Below are 19817 nucleotides of genomic sequence, written 5' to 3'. Positions count from 1 at the left end.
CCAACGCAGCACTGGCAGCTTGCTGGTAACAGAAGCCAACAGTGACGTCTCGTGTGTTGGACAACAGGATTCTCCTAAACTGGATAGAATCGGCCAGACGAAAATGCAGATCGGGGGAAGTACATCGGCTGTGTCTGCATCGGTTTCTAAAGTTATACACGCAACCCGAGATGGCTAGCTAGCATAAAAGCAGGGATCGGGGACAAGGCAATAGATTTGCAATTAGTATGACTCTAGAGCTTCAAGCATGCGGACATATGGTATTTGTGGACCGAATGAAATCAAATGTACTGTAGGATATCCAGAATACCAGGTATGCAGGCTTCTAGAATTGCCGCAATAACGCCGAAGGTGATTCGGAGGGGGGTGATACAACATCAAATGGAGTCTTCCTGTCAGACACATTTTCTGCTTTGGGAATACCACCGATTCCGAAGGCTTACTCATATTTTTCTACCGACTTGCAGCAGGAATTTCTTCGCCGAATTCCCACTTTCACATTCCGGAGACTATGCATCTAGATGAGCTCCGCTTAACGACCATCGATGGTGATTAGAATAGACAGCGTGCTTTTTGTTGCTGTATGAGTAATGGTAGGAAACGGAGGATATTAGATTTGATACAGGGCCAAGGCGTCTTTGCTGTTGCCCAAAACTAATTACAATTAAAACAACCCACGAGTTACCCGTTAGTGTTGTCTTCTTAAGCAAAAGTTCTACGATGACATCCTCAAACAACGAACAACAGGCTCCCAATGCAAAGATACCATCACCCACATACCTCTTTAGCGCATCAGTGAGTCTTGGGCAGACTGTCGGCCCTATTCCACTCCTGGAGGGCGGCACTCGCTACGTCGAACGTGAGTTATAACTTACAGACCTATGTTAATCTGTCCAGATATTATTATTATTATACCTATAAAATTAACCGTGTCTAGCCATTGTCGGCGGAACCATCTCGGGCCCCTCCTTCACCGGCACGATTGACGGCGGCTTCGCTGCCCCGATTCATATCGGCAACACACATGATAGCAATGAGGCCAAGGCAAAATTAACTTTCGTCTACGCGTACGGTCATGCCAGCGATGGCTCGCCTTTCTACATGGAGGAGTCCGGCGTCGGCCTCACCGAGATTCAAAACACAAGACTGAAGCTGATGGTCGGCGGTCAATACGAGGATCTCCAAAAGACCTACATACTGGCGCAGCCGTCTTTGAGTGCTGATAGACCGATGGCTACGGTCGATTGTTATAGCATTCCCCTTCCTACCTGAGGCGTTAGGTCTTTGTGGGAGGGAGGGGGGGGGGGGGGAAGGGCGTGGAACTGAGGTTTTCTTGTCATGGACATGGTACATTGTAACGCGGAGTAATGTAACCGAGGCATTGTATAGTATCGAAGGCCTTCACATTAGTACCCTAGATCTACTGAAAATCCGAATTTCCAGGATCGAAGAATCTCTTTTCTCTTTTCGTCACTTGGATGGATCCAACCATGCACAATTGATTAAATTTCGAGAACATTTTCCAGTACACAACAAAATATGGAAAATTTGGTGAAACACTGCTTTTCGATGAACTTGAAGTTGACTCGTACCGCAAAAAGCGACGCCGTAATCGTCACACGCCATACCACCTTTTAGTGCAACAACTTGGTCTTGAGCTTTATTGCAGCAGTCAAACTTAAGCCTGGTCAACTGTGGATTTATAATGTATTGACTACCTCTGTGGCTGGGTAAAATATTCATTCCTGTTCGCGACATTAGACACGACCTATTTGGTGCAGGAACATGAGCCACGCATAAGCGAAGACTGTCCAAAGCAACGTGAGGAACCATTCCATGCCGCCCAGACCAATCATTCTGTTAATCAACAAGTATCTCTTGGCATAAAACGTCGCTTCCCGGTCGCGCTGCTCCTGTGTGATGTCTCCACGCCATACTCTGTCCATTTGCCAGCAGTGTCTTGCGGCCTGCTCGGAAGCCATGCCCATGTGCGAGCTGTGGGCGGCGAAGGCGTCCCCTACTAGGATGACTCGGCCGTCGTAAAAGCTAGCCGCACGGCACTCAGCATCTCCTACTTTGGTGACGAACGGTGTCTGCGTCTTGGACACAACCTCGGCGAGAGGTTCAATGAACTGATCAAAGTATCGCGCCTTCTGATCGGCCCAGATCTTGGGACTTACTAGGCCCTGGGGTACCGTGTTGTGATGGACTACACCATTCACATCGGTGAAGATCTTGGCCATGTCGGGTGTGTTATCTTGTACCTTGAAGTACCAGACCCAGTTGATGAGACGCTTGCCTGGCTCCAGATTGCCTTCCTCAGTAGGTATGCGGTAGCTAAAACTGTGTCAGTTTCGTCTTTCAGTTCGGTTTCACAGGAGGAGAACCCAATTTAAGCAAAGAAGTCACCTTATAAGATAAGTCCCTCTGAGCAGACAGAAGTTCAGCCGGTTGGAGAAGAACTCAGCAGCCTCCTTTGACAGCAGGCGCTCCGGGACAGTTCCTCGCCAGGCAATGTACCCAGCGTAGTCCCTCCCTTCCCTGGCACCCATCAGACTTCGGACGGTGGAGTGTGCGCCGTCCGCGCCAAGAACGAGGTCTGCGGTCAGCTTCCCCTTCACACCGGTGGTCACGTCTGTGAACTCCACGGTGACTCTGCGCTTGTCCGCGTCATCGAATATGCCCCTCACCCGCTGGCCGGAGCGATACTCGACCTTGCCATCACCCTTTCTCGGAGCGGGCGCAACCGGCACCGCTGCTGAGACCATGCCGTCAAAGTTGGCGCGAAGTACGTTGTAGAGGCAGCCCCAGTTGCTCATCTCTGAATGCCACGGCCTATTGATCACCCAAAGGTGCTTTCGCCAGGAAGCACTTAAGAAGTCTCCTGGGATGGCTACTGGTCGACCGGCAGCATCATATTTGTCCAGCAGGGCGACAACGCTCGGGCCAATAGTTATTCCAGATTCGTGGTTATGCCGTTCCTTGCTTGGGTCTTGCTCCAGCATGACGACTTCACTGCCTAGACGCTTGAGTTGAAGGCCTTGTAGCAAGCCCGCAATGGAGCCACCGACCTGTTGTCAGGTTAGCGACTTCTAAAAACGATTCGATCCTGAGTACGTTAGTGGATGGAACCATTGGCTCTACTCACTATGACTACTTGCTTGGGAGGTGACATTTTTTGGTATTATTGGTCCGTCTCTGAAACCAAAACCAAACTCTGTGCGGTGAAGGTGTTCGTTTTAAATTGTTGCAAGGCCGATCCTGGTGGTATCTCCCTGTCGTCTATTCGCCCTCCCAGATGGCTGTCCAATGAAACGGCTGAGGAGATTCTTAAGTATTAAGCGTGGAAGCGCTTAGATCAAGATGTGGGTTGAAATTTGAGTAATTTAGTCGTGTTAGTCGTGTTCTGGTGACTTAAATGGCGTTGGCAGCTGAGTTCATGAAAGTTGGGATCGCTCGCTGTTTCCAAAAAGAGGGCGCTGACGGATACTAACAGCTCATGTTTATGTTTCGCGGTTACAATATCTGAGGATGTCCCTTCTCCCAAAGCCAGAGCTAGATTACTTGCCTGAGTAGGCTAGGATGTAGTCTTCCGGGGATGGAAGAAAGCGAACAGTCATGTAAGTATCGATGATATCACTTTGCACATCCGACTGGTGTACATATCGGAGTTAGGGTCATCAAAGTCCCAAAGGGGAAGTCCAATGCTTGTTCGGTGGCATGAATCCGGACACTGGTAGAGTCAGCGCCGATCTCACTCGTATGTCATTGGGGGCGGCCAAGCGACGCTCCGATACCAATAGTCGCAACGGGATCCTGTTCCTGTGGCCCCCGAAATCACACCCAGGCCATCATTCCAGGGCCCAGAAGCAGAACAGTTGCGGCTAGAGTCAGGTAGTAGTGTCTTATCATGTCGCTATTCGACACAATCTAGGATTCCGAGCCTGCGAATCCCATTCCTATCCTCCATGATAATGAACTTCGTCTTCGCGCGGAAGAACTTGTAACATCACGCCTCGGACACAGATTCGGTAGAACTCGTTATAAAGTGCTTCTTGAGAAATTACCAGTCGTTCGTGCAAACTGTCAATAGCTTCAGCTACTTTGGTGACCAGGACACACTTAATTCTCTACCTCTAGCTTCTTTTACATTCACCCAAACTGTTACAGTTTTTCCCGGAATCTTTCGACAAGCTCTTCCAAGCATAGGAATCTGAAGGTCGTCAACCTTGGTTCTGCTAGGTTCTCAGGGATCTACATTGCCATCATCACCAGTCTTCGTATCCAGATCTCGCCAACTCTATCGACCATGAGCGAGCCAATCGCCATAATCGGCACAGCATGCCGATTCCCTGGGGGTGCCGACACACCGTCCAAACTTTGGTCACTTCTTCAACGTCCCCGGGATCTGAGCAGCAAGCCACCATCAAATCGGTTCAACATTGAGCCCTTCTATAATCCTGTTGGCACTCACAGTGGCACCACAAACGCCTCCAAGTCCTATTGGTTGGAAAATGACATCACGCGGTTCGATGCGAACTTCTTCAACATTCAGCCCGCAGAGGCAGAAGCTATGGACCCGCAACAGCGGATTCTATTGGAGGTAGTCTACGATGGTCTCTGCGCTTCAGGACAACCAATAAACTCTCTTCGCGGCTCGGATACAGCTGTGTATGTGGGCCAGATGTCCGATGATTACAACTACGTCCTGAACCGGGACTGGCTGACCTTGCCGCGGTACGCTGCCACTGGCATCGAGAGAGCTATCGTGGCAAACCGTATCTCCTATTACTTCGACTGGCACGGTCCTAGTATGAGTGTGGATACGGCTTGTTCTAGTAGCCTGGTTGCTCTGGATCAAGCAGTACAGACCTTACGGAGCGGCAAGTCCAAGATGGCGGTGGCTGCAGGAACAAACCTGATTCTGAGTCCAGGTACGTGTGATCCTTACCTTGAGCCTCTGTTTTCCAAGGTCACTGACTTTTTATTCTTGCTTCTTTTTAGCTGTGCTCATCTCCGAAAGCAATCTAGGGATGCTCTCGCCAGCTGGTCGTTGCGCTATGTGGGATGATGCGGCCGATGGATATGCACGTATGAGACCCCACTTCCGTCCTTCTCACGGGGGTGCTTTCTTGATGGGTTGACACTAAATCCTCAATTTTGCAGGTGGAGAAGGCGTGGCGGTTGTCCTGCTCAAAACTCTCTCGCAGGCGCTTGCTGACAATGATCCGATCGAGTGCGTGATCCGAGAGACGGCTGTCAACCAAGATGGCCACGCTGCACCAGGCCTGACCATTCCGAGCAACATTACCCAGGCCGCCTTGATCCGCGAGTGCTACGCTCGCGCGGGTTTGGATCCTATCAACAACATCGTCGATCGCCCACAATTCTTCCAGGCTCACGGTACCGGCACACAAGCTGGTGACCCGCAGGAGGCCGGGGCCATCGCGCGGGCGCTGTTTCCTGCCACAGGAGAGGTCGGAAAGTTACTCGTGGGCTCGATAAAGACGATTATAGGTCATACTGAGGGCACTGCCGGCATCGCAAGCGTTATAGCTACATCTTTGGCGCTCAAACACGGTGTCATCCCCCCGAATCTACATTTCCAAACACTTAACCCAAAGATCACTCCCTTCTATGAGAATCTGATGATCCCGACAGCGGCAAAGCCGTGGCCAAGAACTGTTGATGGTCAGGTACGGAGAGCAAGTGTGAACAGCTTCGGCTTTGGTGGCACCAACGCCCATTGTATATTGGAGCAACACATTCCCGAATCCCAGTCTGCTCCACCGGGCCAGGTCCTTTTCACTCCACTCATCTTCTCGGCTACTTCTGAGTGGTCTCTTCGGGCCATGCTGTCGGACCATCTCGAGTATCTGAAGGCAAATCCTGGCGTCAACCTCGAGGACTTTGCCTATACAGCACAAGAACGGCGCACCACGCTCAACTACCGCGCATATATTGCCTCACCGACCATAGAGGAAGCGATCAAGTCGCTGGATGGTCTTGTCGTAAGCCAGGCGGATCTGGGGATTCGATCTGGTGCAAACAAAGCAAAGCCGAAGGTGCTCGGTATCTTCACGGGACAGGGCGCGCAGTGGCCTCGAATGGGGGCGCGCCTGATCGAGTTATCATCTTTCGCTGCGTGCCGCGTTGATGAGATGGACGAAGCTTTGCGTACTATCCCCAACGCGGCAGAGCGGCCGTCGTGGACGCTCAAGGAACAGCTACTAGCAGGCAAGGATACATCTCGCATTACTGAGGCTGCGCTCTCGCAGCCCCTCTGTACCTTGGTGCAAATCCTCCTCGTAGACATTCTACGTTCTGCCGGCGTTTCGTTTCACGCTGTTGTTGGACATTCGTCAGGAGAGATTGGTGCTGCCTACGCTTCTGGTCTCGTGTCAGCTCGAGATGCTATCCTGATCGCTTACTTCCGTGGTCTTCACGCCAAGTTGGCCGCAAGCCCCTTCCATCATGCCTCCCGTGGGGCCATGATGGCTGTTGGTACCTCTCTTGATCTCGCTACTGCGTTTTGTGAGGAAAGGTTTGCCGGCAGGCTGCAGGTTGCCGCAGTCAATTCTACCTCGAGCATTACACTGAGTGGCGATGCCGACATTGTGGATGAGGCAGTAGCAACTCTGAAAGCCCAGGGAACGTTTGCCCGGAAGCTTCAGGTTGACACTGCTTATCACAGCGCACACATGACCACGTGCGCGGCGCCTTACCTTGCCTCGCTGGAAGGCTGTGGTGTACAGCCACTTGCAAAGACCTCTCAAGAGTTCTCAAGTACTCTCTGGTACTCCAGCGTGTACGAGGGAAAGGTGATGCAGGGGGAGGATCTGAAAAACCAGTACTGGGTTGAAAATATGTGCAAGCCGGTCCTGTTTTCCGGTGCTTTGGCGAGCGCCGTTGAGACGTCTGGCTCATTTGACTTGGCCGTTGAGGTTGGACCCCATCCTGCACTCAAAGGTCCAGCGTTGGCCGCTGTCAGCGCGGACTGTCCTTACACAGGACTGCTTGCTCGTGATAGAGACGACGTCGAGCAACTGAGCGCCGCATTCGGTTACATCTGGGCCCGACTAGGTGACGAGAGTGTGCACTTCACCGCCGTACAGGCGTTGTTGTCCGGAAGGCTTAAACATGACGAGTGGCGTGTGATCACCGACCTGCCTCCATATCCGTTCGATCACCGGCAAACCTTCTGGCACGATAGCCGAGTTGCCAATCAGTACAAGCACAGGGCCGAGAGGGAAGTGCCGAATCCTGTACTGGGAATGCCATGCTCAGAGGCTCTCACACCTGGGGAATTCCAATGGCGCAACGTACTGCGACCCAGCGAAATGCCTTGGCTCAGGGGCCATATGTTGCAAGGCCAGTTGGTGTTCCCGGCTACTGCATACGTGAGCATGGCGATCGAGGCCATTAACTCGCTTCACCTCGCCCACGACTATGGCCGCGACGTTGCTGTTAATATCAGCATGCTGAAGCTCACCAATGTCGAGATTCCGAGCGCGATTACTTTCAACGATGACTCTGCCAGCGTGGAAACCATCTTCAGTGTGTCTTCTGTCTCGAGAGTTGATGGCCGTTTAATGGCAGACTGGGCTTGTTATTCCGTGCCCGAGGGCAGGGGGACCAGAATCGTGCTCAACGCCAAGGGTAAGGCACAGGCCCAGCTTTCTCGACCCGAGCCCAACGCGCTGCCTCCGGCGAAGGATAGTGCCTACAACTTGGCACATGTCCCTGAGGCATATTTCTACGAGAATCTGTCCCTAATCGGTTACGACTATTCGCCTCCCTTCCGAGGCCTTTCAAACATTACACGTAAGCCCGGGTACAGCGCGGGTAAGCTGGTTGATCAGTCTTCTTCCGCGTGGTATGACGACCTTATCCTGCATCCTGGTATGCTAGATTCTGCTCTACAGGTAAGGACATCTCTGTGCTGATTTCTTCAATACTCTCTCTTGAATATTCCCGTTTTCTGACCGGCGCCCTCGCAGACTATCTTTGCTGCATGGTCGTTCCCGGGCGATGGCCGGATTTGTTCTCTCTACATGCCTGTCTCAGTGGATACCATTACTATCAACACCTTCTTCACCTCGCTGGGCGATGGAGGCAACGAGTCACGCGTGAGCTACAAAAGTACGGTCCGAAGTCAGGAATCGTCCAAGATTGTGGGGGACATCTACCTAGACACCGAAGAAAGCGAACATCCACAGGGTTTCATTCAGTTGGAGGGTGTGTCATTTGTTCCCTTCTCTCGAGCCACCGCTAAAGATGACGAGCCTATGTTCTCGCGCCTCACGTATGCTGTGAGCAAGCCAGATGGCGAGCAGGCCAGTGCCGGAGAGCTATTGTCTGCCTACCAGGTGCAGCTGTACAAAGATGTTGACCGCATATCGTACTGGTACATACGTAATGCAGCGGCCGCCATTCCTGCTGAGGAGCGCTTCAACCTCCTCCCACACTATCAACATTACCTGGCCTGGTGTGACCGCATGGTAGACATCATAAGCAGCGGCAAGAGTGAGAAGGTGCCAGACTCCTGCAACAACGATACCAGCAAAGAGATCGACCCTCTCCTGGCGCGGTACTCGGACCGTAAGGACGTCCGCTTCGTGCAGGTGGTCGGCGACAATTTGGTTGATGCGATTCGGGAGGGCCAGTCTATGGTAGATCATATGGACCAGAATGGTTTACTGCGCGCCTTCTTCGCCGAGGACGCCCTCTTCTACGGCCCCACCTTTCGCTGGATTGCTCGCATTATGGGCCAGATTTCGCATCGATTCCCCGGCGCGAACATTCTCGAGATCGGCGCCGGCATAGGTACCACCACAGGCGCAGTGCTGGAGACTAAATTTCAGGGCTACTCGTCGTCAACCTTCACTGACGTCTCCACCAGTCTATTTCTGCCAGATGACGAACGATCTGTGGAAAAGGCCAACCGTATGGCGTTCAAAACCTTTGATATGGACCAGGAGCCATCCGCTCAGGGCTTCAGCGAGCGCTCTCATGACGTGGTGGTCGCTGTGAATGTGCTACACACCTCGGTGGATGTCAAAGGCTCTTTAGCCAACGTGCGCAAGCTGTTAAAGCCCGGTGGGTTCCTCGTCGTTGCCGAGCTCACTTCCACCGACCTGCTCTTCAGCGGAATGACGCTCGGCACACTGCCGGACTGGTGGATCGGCGCCGACACAGACCGCCCTTGGGGGCCTCTGCTTGCTTTACCGCAATGGGATGCGACGTTAAGGGAGGCTGGCTTCAGCGGCATCGATACTGTGACATCAGATATCAGTGCCTCTCTTCCCACAAACGTTTTTGTTGCCCAGGCCATCGATGACAAGGTCAACCTGCTGCGCGAGCCCCTGGCCGCGGCGGGCCTCCCACCTGGCATCTGGACGGATGCACTGGCCATTATCGGTGGGATTACTGAGCCCATTCAGGAGCTGGCGTGGCAGATTTATGCCGCTGTTGGATGCCGCTTTCGGCGCAAAGAAGTGTTTCGTACTGTCGAAGATTACGCCTGCTCCGCCATGGCCCAGTCGAGCTCCATTGATGGGTCGGTCGCCGTCCTCTGCGTGACTGATTTGGACAGGCCTTACTTGGAAACTTTGACAAATTCCAGGTTCGAGGCGTTGAAGACGCTGTGGACTACTGCTGGCACTGTGGTCTGGACGACCAGCGGCTCCCGCGATTCGAATCACTTCAGCTACATGATGAATGGTATTATCAGGACTGTCACCAATGAGTACCCTGATCTGAACGTACAAGTGTTTGATTTGGACGACAAGTTCGGCATTCAACCAGACACAGCACTTGTCCTAGTCGAAGCACTTCTGAGGCAGCTCATGCTTCATACATGGGGCACGGATACCGGTGCCTTCTTATGGACGGCAGAGCCTGAAATCTTTGTTGAAAATGGACGCCAACTCATCACCAGGGTTCAGCCTGACCATGAGAAGAATTTGCGGTACAATTCCCACCGTCGCGATGTCATGAAGCCTGTCAATACAGCCAAGGACACAATCCGGCTAGCTGGCGTTCAGGACCTTTCTTTTGAGTTGCAGGATGTATCACCGTTGGAACTGATCAGACCGCCAGGGTCTCTCGCCGAGTATCGAACAATCAGAATTACCCACTCACTTCTACAGAGTGTGGCCGTCGGCCACTATGGGTTTTTCCGCGTCTGTGCTGGAGTCGATGTCGAGACGGCGGAGGTGGTTTTGGCACTATCTGGCTGTGCGTCGTCTCCTGCCAGCATTCCTGCACCCTGCTGTCTTCCCATAGCCAACGCTCCCTCAGCGTCGGCGCTGGTATCAGTGGCTTCCAACCTGGTTGCCGAGCAGATACTCGCCCTGGCCCCTGCTGGAAGCACGCTACTCGTCAACGAGTCCCATCCTCAAGTGCGCCTGGCTATTCTAGCCAAAGCCAACCGCAAGCGTGTCAGCGCGAGGTTTACGTCGTCGCGGCCTGCAAGAGACAGGGGATTGAAAGGACTTGACGGCTCGGAGCCTGTCTTTCTCCATCCCGACAATCCCCGGCATCTCATCCAAGAGGTGGTGCCAGCGAACACCGCTGTCTTTGTACACTTTTCGCGCGGTGCGAGGTCAGAGGCTCTGAGAGTTGCCATCTCCAAGTTCTTGCCGGCCTCATGTCTCAGGATCTCGGAGGAGGCGCTGCTGAGCAGTACGGTGGGCTGTGGTATGACCACTGGTTGCACTACTGATGCGGCTGTGGCGACCGTGGTGGCCCTGATGCTAAGAAATGCTTGGTACGATTCTGGTGAGGGCGGCGGCTCGGTGTCATTATCCACGACAGAGGACAGCTCCATAGCCCTCGGGGATGTTGTTGACCGCACTGCTGTCAGGGAGGGCCTGGCTGTGGTCGACTGGAATGCCGATCAGGTGGATGTCAAGGTTCAGCCGATCGACTCCGGCATTCTCTTCGGTGCAGACAAGACTTACGTCTTCATCGGAATGGCGACCGAACTCGGCCAGTCTCTTGCCGGGTGGATGATGGCACATGGGGCTCGTCATATCGTCCTAACCAGTCGAAACCCCAGGGTCAATCCGAGATTCATCGCCGATATGGAAAGCAAGTATCCTGGCGCTGTAGTCAAAGCCATGTCCGTCGACGTCACATCTGGCGAGTCGCTTCGCGCCATGAAAGACACCATCATGGCCACTCTTCCTTCAATCGGTGGCATTGTCAACGGCGCCATGGTTTTGGATGACAGGCTCTTCGCCAATATGAGCTATGAGCAGTTTGAAAAAGTTGCCAAGCCCAAGGTGCTGGGAACACAGCTGCTGGACGATCTGTTCCACGACGACAGCTCCTTGGACTTCTTTATTGTCGCGTCGAGTATTACTGCGGTTATCGGATGGACAGGCCAAAGCAACTATTCAGCTGCCAACAATTTCATGACATCTCTGGTATGCAATAGACGGGACAGGCGCGGAGTCGTTGGGTCCGCCATGGTCATCCCTGCTGTTAAAGGCGTTGGCTTTGCGGCGCGGGAGGAAAGTGGCTTCGACTTTGACTACTTCAAGTACTTGGGCTATATCAACAGTAGCGAAGAGGACTTTCATACCTTGTTCGCAGAAGCTATACTGAGCGGCCGACCTGACAATAAGGCGAGAGGCCCTGCCGAAGTTGTCATGGGCATCAACTATCTACCTGCCGATGTTGAAGTCATTGCCGCCCACCGCCGAGACGTCAAGTTCTGCCACTTCATCAAGCGAGAGGATGGCAAAGTCGCTTCTCAGAGCTCAAGCAAAGGCAGGGTCATGCAGGTCAAGGCCCAGCTTGAATCGGCCCAGAATACCGAGGCGGCCCGCGCCATCGTCAGTGCGGGCTTCCTCGCCCAGCTGAAGCGTGTGCTGCGCCTCCCCGAGGAAAGCGAGCTCGACGAGTCGACAACTCTGGTGGAACTGGGCGTCGACTCGCTGGTGGCGGTTGACATGCGCGCCTGGTTCCTCAAGGAGGTTGGAGTCAATGTGCCTACCCTTAAGATCCTCGGGGGCGGTTCCATCTCTGACCTCGTCGATACCGTAATGGAAGGGCTTGCCACTGTTGTCGTATCTGAGACTGGCATTCCAGAGAACAATCAGCCGAAAGCATCGGATTGACCACCAGCGCCTAATCTTGCGCCCGTGTTACTAGGACACGCTAGCTTACAGACCCGGTAAAGCTCCTAAAAGAATCGGAGGTATCACTTCCAGTCATCAATTTCACTTCTGCAAGTTCCTGTATTTGTTATTTAGGAATAGATTCGGAGATTTTAGTTCTACCTGATCAATTTATCAAGGTTCATTACGTAGGTATAATACCACAGTCTGTCACAGTGTACCGGTTTCATAAAGCAGTGTCCGAGAGAGTGTGTGCAGGCAAGTTTGAGGAAGCTAGCCTGGATGTTTTGGTAGCTCAGCAAGAAATCAGTGTCCATGAGAATGGAGCAACTCCTGTATTACACAGTACGAATATATTAGAAGCCATGGTCAGTACCCGATGAAATGACGCATCTCCAGAGAACTATGGCCTAAGGCTCCAGATTTCTGCCCACCTTTATGCAAGCCCTCCCCCTACTTCACATTCACCTACTTATACAATATACGCTCTGAAGAAAGTTAATGAGAATGTGGGAGACAGCCTGGGGGGTCGTAATTTGTGGTTTGTGTTGTAAGTTAAGCAGTTTAAGGAGTCTATTTCTTAGCAGAATGGGTGGCAGCTGTCTCTTTAAATAGAAGCCTCCGCAACGCTAGTTGCTTGGCCCGTTGAATTAACCCATTCACACCCCACTGTGACTGCCACACTATTAAGTTAAGTATACTTAATATTAATAATAGGTTTATTTTATTTTCTTATAATATAGTTTTAAATTAAACATGGTCTGGTCGAATTCGTGGGCGATACTTTGTATCAAAGTTGAAGTCGGTGGAAGCGCTGGACCTGCAGAAGAAATCCAGTTTGTCTCTGTTGAGGTCAGCCCCCGGGAGGAGGTTTCGAAGAGTTCAGCTCGCGCTCGCGGTGATGTGGAATGTGTTACAAACATGTAGTTAGCAGCATACCCTCGTGTAAGCGAAGTCATGTGGTTCTAGTCTAGGTACATAGGTACTCGACTTCTAATCTAAGCTGAGAGATAGCATGAAACGATCATTAGGTGAAGGGATGACGTTTGGTACGCCGACCGCAACATTCAAATGTTCCGAGCCTTGCCACTCTCACCCAGTCTACAATGCCAGTGAGTCTCCTGCTCAACAACCTATAGCCAGCAAGATCAACAACAGCCTTCCAACGCTTTGGGACAAAGTCATTCAAGAAGGAAATGTGGTAGAAGAGGCTAGCCACTCAAAAACTTCTCAATTTTGTACATTAGCGAGGAAAATCTTATGTAGCTAGGCAAGGAAAAAGCAGGAAGGTTGTATCTAGGTGTGTGAGTGGTCTGAGAACTCGGAGCCTGGTTATTGGAGGTTGCACGTGCGCCAAGTCTGGCAGTCACTCCAGTCCTGTGACGGCACCCACTCACAGATTGGCTCTCATCTGTGGAGTGTGGTGTTGGTCTCTCACTGCGAGCCCTGGATCGTCTCTAAGCCGACACGCCAGGAATGCGAATTGCACACGTTTTGCGCAGTTAAATGACCTGACTGATGGTACGTCAAACGCTCTACCACGGTTTGTCAACCACCCAACACCTACTTTGCACCAACAAGCTCTCCAAACCGAAGAGCTTCACAATACTGTCCGTCGTTGCCTGTGCGACCGCTAGCGCGTATCCATGTCAGCCATGGCAGATTCCAAGAGGAGACTGCTTCCAGCGCTACTCAATCCCAACCTCTACGAGATATGCTTGGAGCCTCACTTTGAAGCAGATAAGTTCAGCGGAATCACTTCCATCCAGTGAGTCATCCTCTCTAAGGAGTCGGGAAGCAGAAGAGACGGACCTAATAGGACTCCGCACAGCTGTGACGTGGTCAAGCCTACGTCAACCATCAAGATGCACTGCAAGTTCATCAAAATTTCGGGAGTCACAGTCGACTACCGAGGCACTACACTGGCGGTCGACCTGAAGTCTATACGGTACCTTGCCACTCCATCCCGCATCACACTGAAGCATTCTAACGCTAGATCAGTTATGACGAAGCGGAGGAAACCGTGGAGTTCGCAGTATGCGAAGAACTCTGCCCTTTAAAGGCCGTCAATATCCGCCTCACGTATACCGGGAAGTTCAAAGGCGACCTCGAAGGCTTCTACCAATCCACCTACACGTCGAACGAGACCGAGTACCGCATTGCGACGACGCACATGGAACCCACATACGCCAGACAGGTACGAATCTGCTGGTCGCCGTCGGTACAAGAAGCTGATGTGACAAGGTCTTTCCGTGTTTCGACGAGCCGGATATCGAAGCAAAGTTCCACATGTCTGCTGTCGTGGATCAGTCATTCTTGTGTGTCTCAAACATGCCAACTGAACACAATTTCCTGCTTCCGCAGTCCAAGAAGCTGGTTGTGTTCGGAACCACTCCCCGGATGTCCACTTACGTAAGATCAACTCACGCCCCTTTCACTGAGTGACTCGCGGTCTGAAAATGTCACAGTTGGTTGCCCTCATGACCGGCCCACTCGCCCAAATCCATTCTGAAAGCCAGCTACCCATATCTATTGTTTGCCCGGTAGGGTGCGAAGAGGAGACAGCGTTTGCTTTGGACCTGGCAGTCAAGGGCCTACAACTCTACGAAGACACGTTCGGCATCTCGTATCCACTACCAAAGCTGGATCTCGGGGCCGTCCCTGACTTCTCGGGCGGCGCCATGGAGAATTGGGGCCTGATCCTCTCCAGGAAGAACTGCTTGCTGCTGGATCCTAAAGAAAGCTCGCTCGAAAAGAAAAAGGATATCGCGGAGACTGTACTCCACGAGCTCGCACACATGTGGTTTGGGAACCTGGTTACTATGAAATACTGGGACGGATTGTGGTTGAAGGAGGGCTTCGCAACGCTCATGTCGTGGCTGGCGACCGACAAACTGTTCCCCAGCTGGCATGTCTGGGACAATTACACCGCTGGCTCCCTGCAAGCTGCTCTTGATCTCGACTGTCTGAACGGAAGTCACCCGGTGGAGATGGAGATACGAGATGCTGCCGAAGCGAAGCAGGCTTTCGACGACATCTCTTATGAGAAAGGCTGTGCGATTCTCATGATGATCTCAGGCGAACTTGGGCCGGGCAGATTCCTGAAAGGCATCAAGTTGTACCTACAACGATACGCTTACGGCAACACCACATCTGACGATTTATGGTCTGCAATCGAAGAGGCCACGGCTGTTCCCATCCGCGACAAAATGCATGTCTGGACCATGAGGCCTGGATACCCGGTAGTCACCGTAACCGAAGTCACTGGAGACGAGTCCCAGACAGTTGTGGCCCTACGCATTCGCCAGGACAGATTCCTATCCAGTCCTGGGGAAGAGGCACAAGCCTTTGATGATGTGTATCCTCTACGTCTCGGCATTCGGTCTGACAATGGGATCCAGATCATTGACGCTAACACCAAGGGGCTAACTATTCACACTCCGGAGTTAACCTTCCTGAAAGTCAACGCAGACCATACCGCATTCTGTCGAGTGTCGTACTCGACAGGTCATCTATGCAAGTTGATGCAGGCAGCTGCAGACGGCAGGCTGACTTTGCGGGACTGCATCGGGCTTTCCTGTGATCTGAAGGCACTGGTCGCCGCAGGAGTCAACAAGACCAGCGAGCTTCTGGACCTGTCGCTTGGTCTCATGCCTCGAAAGGAGCACCTCGTCTGGGAAATGATTGACCGTAACCTGCAAAGTGTCCAGGCAGCCTTCAAGTTCCGTGAAGCCTCGGTTACTAATGCGCTGGAAAATGCTGTAGCCGACATCATTGGGCCGAAGTGTCGTGAGCTGGGATGGGAGATATCAGATCAGGACAGCGATGACATGGTCTCTTTTAAAGCATCTATGTTTAGTACCGCTGGTCTGGCCGGGGATACAAAGTGAGTTCCTGGCCTTCCCCAGATGCCCAAACTTGTCGGATTCGCATGCTAACGAAAGAATCAGGGTCATCGCCGCAGCGCGTGAGATGTTTGCTCGGTGGACAGCCGGCGACGGAAAGGGGATCCATCCATCGCTCAAATGGGGGGTCTTCGGAATAGTCGCTAAATACGGAGGCAGGGAAGAGCTCGACAAGTTATTAAATCTTTGGCGAACATCTCACAGTGAGGATGAGCAGTACCTGGTTCTCGAGTGTCTCGGCCGTGCCAGCACGACGGAGCTGGTTAGATGGGATCTGGAACTTGCGTTCACACAGGACGTCAAAGATCAAGACGTGAGTTACCCCAAGGAACAAGCGCGACGCCAAGCTCAAAAGGAGCCTCTGGTCTAACGTCTAGGACTCGGCAGTTGCATATCCTGGTATGGCTCATGGGCTCTTCAGCCCACGGAGCTGCAGCGCTCTGGGACTGGACGAAAGAGAACTGGGTCCGCATCGAGACCTCTGTTCCGGTGGACCTGCGATGCAAGGTGCTTGGAGTTGTCCTCGATGGCCTCGGCACCGAGGAGCAGATATCCGATGTGAGGTCTTACTTTGCGGCCCGCGATTCGAAGGTATACCAGCAGGTCTTGGAGCAGAAGCTGGAAGGGATGGAGGTCAGAAGACGCTGGGCTGAACGTGATACCGCAGACGTCAACGCATGGCTTTCAAGCCATGCATACCTTGGCTGATGATGAATAATGTTGTACTGGAGGCATGAAAGAATGCTGCACTCCGGAGGAAAATGCATGCGCTCACACCTCTGCAGGGTGGTTTGGCCTTCATGTAGTGAGTTCCTAATTTAAACAAAGAAAAGTCATATTCTTAGTTAGGGCCACATTACAAGAGCCTGCTGGGTGAGCCTTTTGAGGTTAAAAAGCAGTAGAGAAACTGAGTACGAAGATGTTTTCAATGCCGACCAGGAGGCGTTAGATTTTCCGCTGCTACATCTAACAAATCCAACTTGCGTGGTTGGGCGAGAGCACTCCCTCCTGTCTCGTACCCCCGCTACGTGAAGTTGGTCCGAGATGGTAGCATAGTATGGTAGCATCCGAGGTTTAATGCGTCACTAGTCCAACCAACTGCATGCAGTGATAGCAAGCGGCACAGCACCTGGGTTGCATCAGGGGGGCTCACTGGCGCTAACTAATTGATCCTACAGATGTCCCCTGACCTCAATTTAAAGCTTACAGTACGGTGAATCATTCTGTTCTCAATCTTGATTGTTCCGCACAGCCCATTGATGTCTTCGCTCAACCCATTTGATGTCTTCGCTCAACCCTGTGATCTGGCACGATGGCTTTTCAAGGTCGTCTCGACAGCATACTGGATGTTAGAATAAGCCAGTGGCCTTTGTTTATTTTGGCAGGTGTAAGAAGATCCTCAGCATGTCGCCGTTCACAACTGATTCGGTTAGGTATTGATATACGCGTCGCTGCGGTGTTTTTACCTTCTTTACTACCACCCTCTGTCGAAGTATTCAGGGCCGAGACTTGCGGCTGTCTCAAATGTGTGGTATGCATACCACTGGTGAGTCCTGCCTACAGATCTCATCTCAACATTCAAACATTTGTTTCCAACGACCGTTTCAAGGTTCGGGGGGAAATATCCATTTGTTGTTGAGAAAGCAATGCGAAAATACGGAGATGTCGTTCGAATAGCTCCAAATGAATTGGTCTTTGTCACACCTCAAGCAGCGGCCGGTACGTATGATGTGCATACCTGACGTACCCGCAAATTGGTTAAGGACGAAATCAGACATCTACGGCTCACACACCAAGAACTTGGAGCACTTCCCCAAAACTCCCATGTTCGACGTGATGGGAGGATTCAATGGCATCACTTGGGAGACCGTCCCGGAGCTCCATCGCCAGCGGGTGAAACAAGTCACGCCTGCCTTCTCCACCAATTCCATCAGAGCAAAGGAGCCCACCATGCACAGGTACATCGACCTTTTCGTTCAGAGCATGTACGAGCTTGGTGCGAGGGAAGAAGGGGTCGAGCTAAGAAGAGTGAGAACGCCACCTGAGTTTTGAATCTCTGTGTTCCATGACGACTGGTAAACTGACCGACATCGTACGACAGTGGTCAGAATGGACGGCAATGGACATTTCAGCTGATTTGACATCCAGCAATGAGATGCGTCAACTAGAACACCGTAAGCCACCAACGACAAACACACAGAACCGAGGTATGCTAATTGTGGTAACAGGCAAGAGCTCCAGGTTTCTCAACTCCATCTGGGGTCTCAATTTCTTCCTGACCACGAGCCAGGTGCTCAAGAAATTCCCAGCCCTCGCCCCGTTTCAGATCCTGCTGCTTCCGCCGAGGGGTCTACTCAACATGATCAGCGCAAAGAAGACAAACATGCAGGAGCTGGAGCGCCGCATCGCCCGCCGCGGCACGACCAAGCACCTGGACCACTTCGACCAGCTGCTCCCGGCCGACGCAGACGAGCCCGACGCGGAGCGCAAGTCGCAGTTCGCGACCATCGTGGCGCAGATCCTGCTCGCCGGCTGGGAGCCCGTCGGCAGCCAGTTCCAGTGCTGCATCATGTTCTCGGTCCAGGAGCCCGAGACCTACCGGCTCCTGGTGCAGGAGATCCGGGGTGCCTTTGAGAGGTACGAGGATATAGTCCCGGAGGCGCTCGCGGATCTCAAATACCTGCACGCTGCTCTGATGGAGACGCTGCGCATGACTGTCATCGGCAGCCACGGGATGCCCCGCGTCAGCCCCGGGGCGATGGTGGACGGGCGGCATATCCCCAAGGGCGTAGTGGTGCAGTACAACCACCTGCGCTTCACGCGGTCGGCCCGGTACTTCCACGAGCCGCGCGCCTATCGGCCCCAGCGGTGGCTCCCCCGCGACCACCCCTGCTGGGACGATGCGTTCAGGGACGACGCGACGGAGCACTTCTTCCCCTTCAGCCGCGGCCCGAGGCAGTGCCTCGGGACGCAGCTGGCGTGGCGGGAGACCCGGCTCTTCATTGCGAAGGTGCTCTGGAGCTTCGATGTCGAGATGGCCGCGGGCCAGAGGCGGGCCGACTTTGATCGTGACTTCACCAGGTACGCCATGTGGGAGAAGCCGGAGTTCAGGGTCCGTTTTCACCCGGTCCGTCGGGACGAGTGACCTCTTCTCTAATAGTGATGGGGATGCTGGTACCAAGGATGAGGATTACTGCTGAACATATGTAACTATTTCCTCAATGTTCCAGTGTACGGGTCCAGAAGCGGTAGAGGAAAATTAATTACAAGTTGTCTTTACAAATACCCTGGTGGCTTGGTCGCTCTCTAGTCTCGCGGGAACCCTCGACTCCGCTCATCAGAATTCGTTAGACGACCTCCCCATAACTTAGAGTCGGTGTGTGTCTTGGCACCCATGAATATTTGCGAGCGCACATTGATCAGGTGAATCAGACCACGGCATTCACACACAAATTCCTGAATTCAAACTACTTCAGGCCAACCCATGCCATTTCCACAATCGAATAGGCTTGAACCATGTGCGACTACTAGTAATTCTCTTGAATAATTGCCGGAGTAAGTAGTTTGCTAGGTTCAAGGGTGCAGGATTGCCGTCGAGATAAGAGGCATCATCACCGAATTGTGGATATGTCATTTCCCGAGTTCACGTGAGCAACCTTGCGGAGACCAAGGCTTGCAAGCCGCCAAGTATTTGTCCAAGGGGAAATCCTCACCCGCGAGGTTGGACCACACGTAGAACCTCATGCTTCACGGCTGTTCTCGGCAACCACCCCCAAAGCCCCCA

General features: G+C 52.7%; 5 protein-coding genes across 5 annotated transcripts; 4 read left to right on the top strand and 1 right to left on the bottom strand.

Annotated features, from left to right (window-relative positions):
• Positions 1-720: 720 nt before the first annotated feature.
• INS49_007120 (uncharacterized protein) lies at positions 721-1272 on the top strand (the record flags this gene model as incomplete). The annotated part of the gene is made up of 2 exons (XM_043167885.1): positions 721-859; positions 938-1272. The coding sequence occupies 2 exons, from the start codon at positions 721-723 to the stop codon at positions 1270-1272; spliced, it is 474 nt and encodes a 157-aa protein (XP_043029029.1).
• Positions 1273-1757: 485 nt separating this feature from the next.
• On the bottom strand, positions 1758-3175 carry INS49_007119 (uncharacterized protein; the record flags this gene model as incomplete). The annotated part of the gene is made up of 3 exons (XM_043167884.1): positions 1758-2337; positions 2410-3071; positions 3149-3175. The coding sequence occupies 3 exons, from the start codon at positions 3173-3175 to the stop codon at positions 1758-1760; spliced, it is 1269 nt and encodes a 422-aa protein (XP_043029028.1).
• A 1134-nt stretch (positions 3176-4309) lies between these two features.
• Positions 4310-12128, top strand: INS49_007118 (uncharacterized protein; the record flags this gene model as incomplete). The annotated part of the gene is made up of 4 exons (XM_043167883.1): positions 4310-4934; positions 5005-5091; positions 5167-7925; positions 8001-12128. 4 exons carry the CDS (start codon positions 4310-4312, stop codon positions 12126-12128), a joined length of 7599 nt encoding a protein of 2532 aa, XP_043029027.1.
• A 1655-nt stretch (positions 12129-13783) lies between these two features.
• INS49_007117 (uncharacterized protein) lies at positions 13784-16741 on the top strand (the record flags this gene model as incomplete). The annotated part of the gene is made up of 7 exons (XM_043167882.1): positions 13784-13896; positions 13960-14076; positions 14130-14325; positions 14373-14540; positions 14597-16014; positions 16079-16346; positions 16421-16741. The coding sequence occupies 7 exons, from the start codon at positions 13784-13786 to the stop codon at positions 16739-16741; spliced, it is 2601 nt and encodes an 866-aa protein (XP_043029026.1).
• Positions 16742-17679: 938 nt separating this feature from the next.
• On the top strand, positions 17680-19178 carry INS49_007116 (uncharacterized protein; the record flags this gene model as incomplete). Its single annotated transcript, XM_043167881.1, has 4 exons — positions 17680-17752; positions 17808-18061; positions 18135-18207; positions 18262-19178. The coding sequence occupies 4 exons, from the start codon at positions 17680-17682 to the stop codon at positions 19176-19178; spliced, it is 1317 nt and encodes a 438-aa protein (XP_043029025.1).
• Positions 19179-19817: the final 639 nt, after the last annotated feature.

This window comes from Diaporthe citri, assembly GCF_014595645.1.
Source record: "Diaporthe citri strain NFHF-8-4 chromosome Unknown scaffold_2, whole genome shotgun sequence".
Taxonomy (NCBI): domain Eukaryota; kingdom Fungi; phylum Ascomycota; class Sordariomycetes; order Diaporthales; family Diaporthaceae; genus Diaporthe; species Diaporthe citri.
Note: the sequence above shows the minus strand (reverse complement) of the source record. Positions and strands in the feature narration are given on the sequence as shown.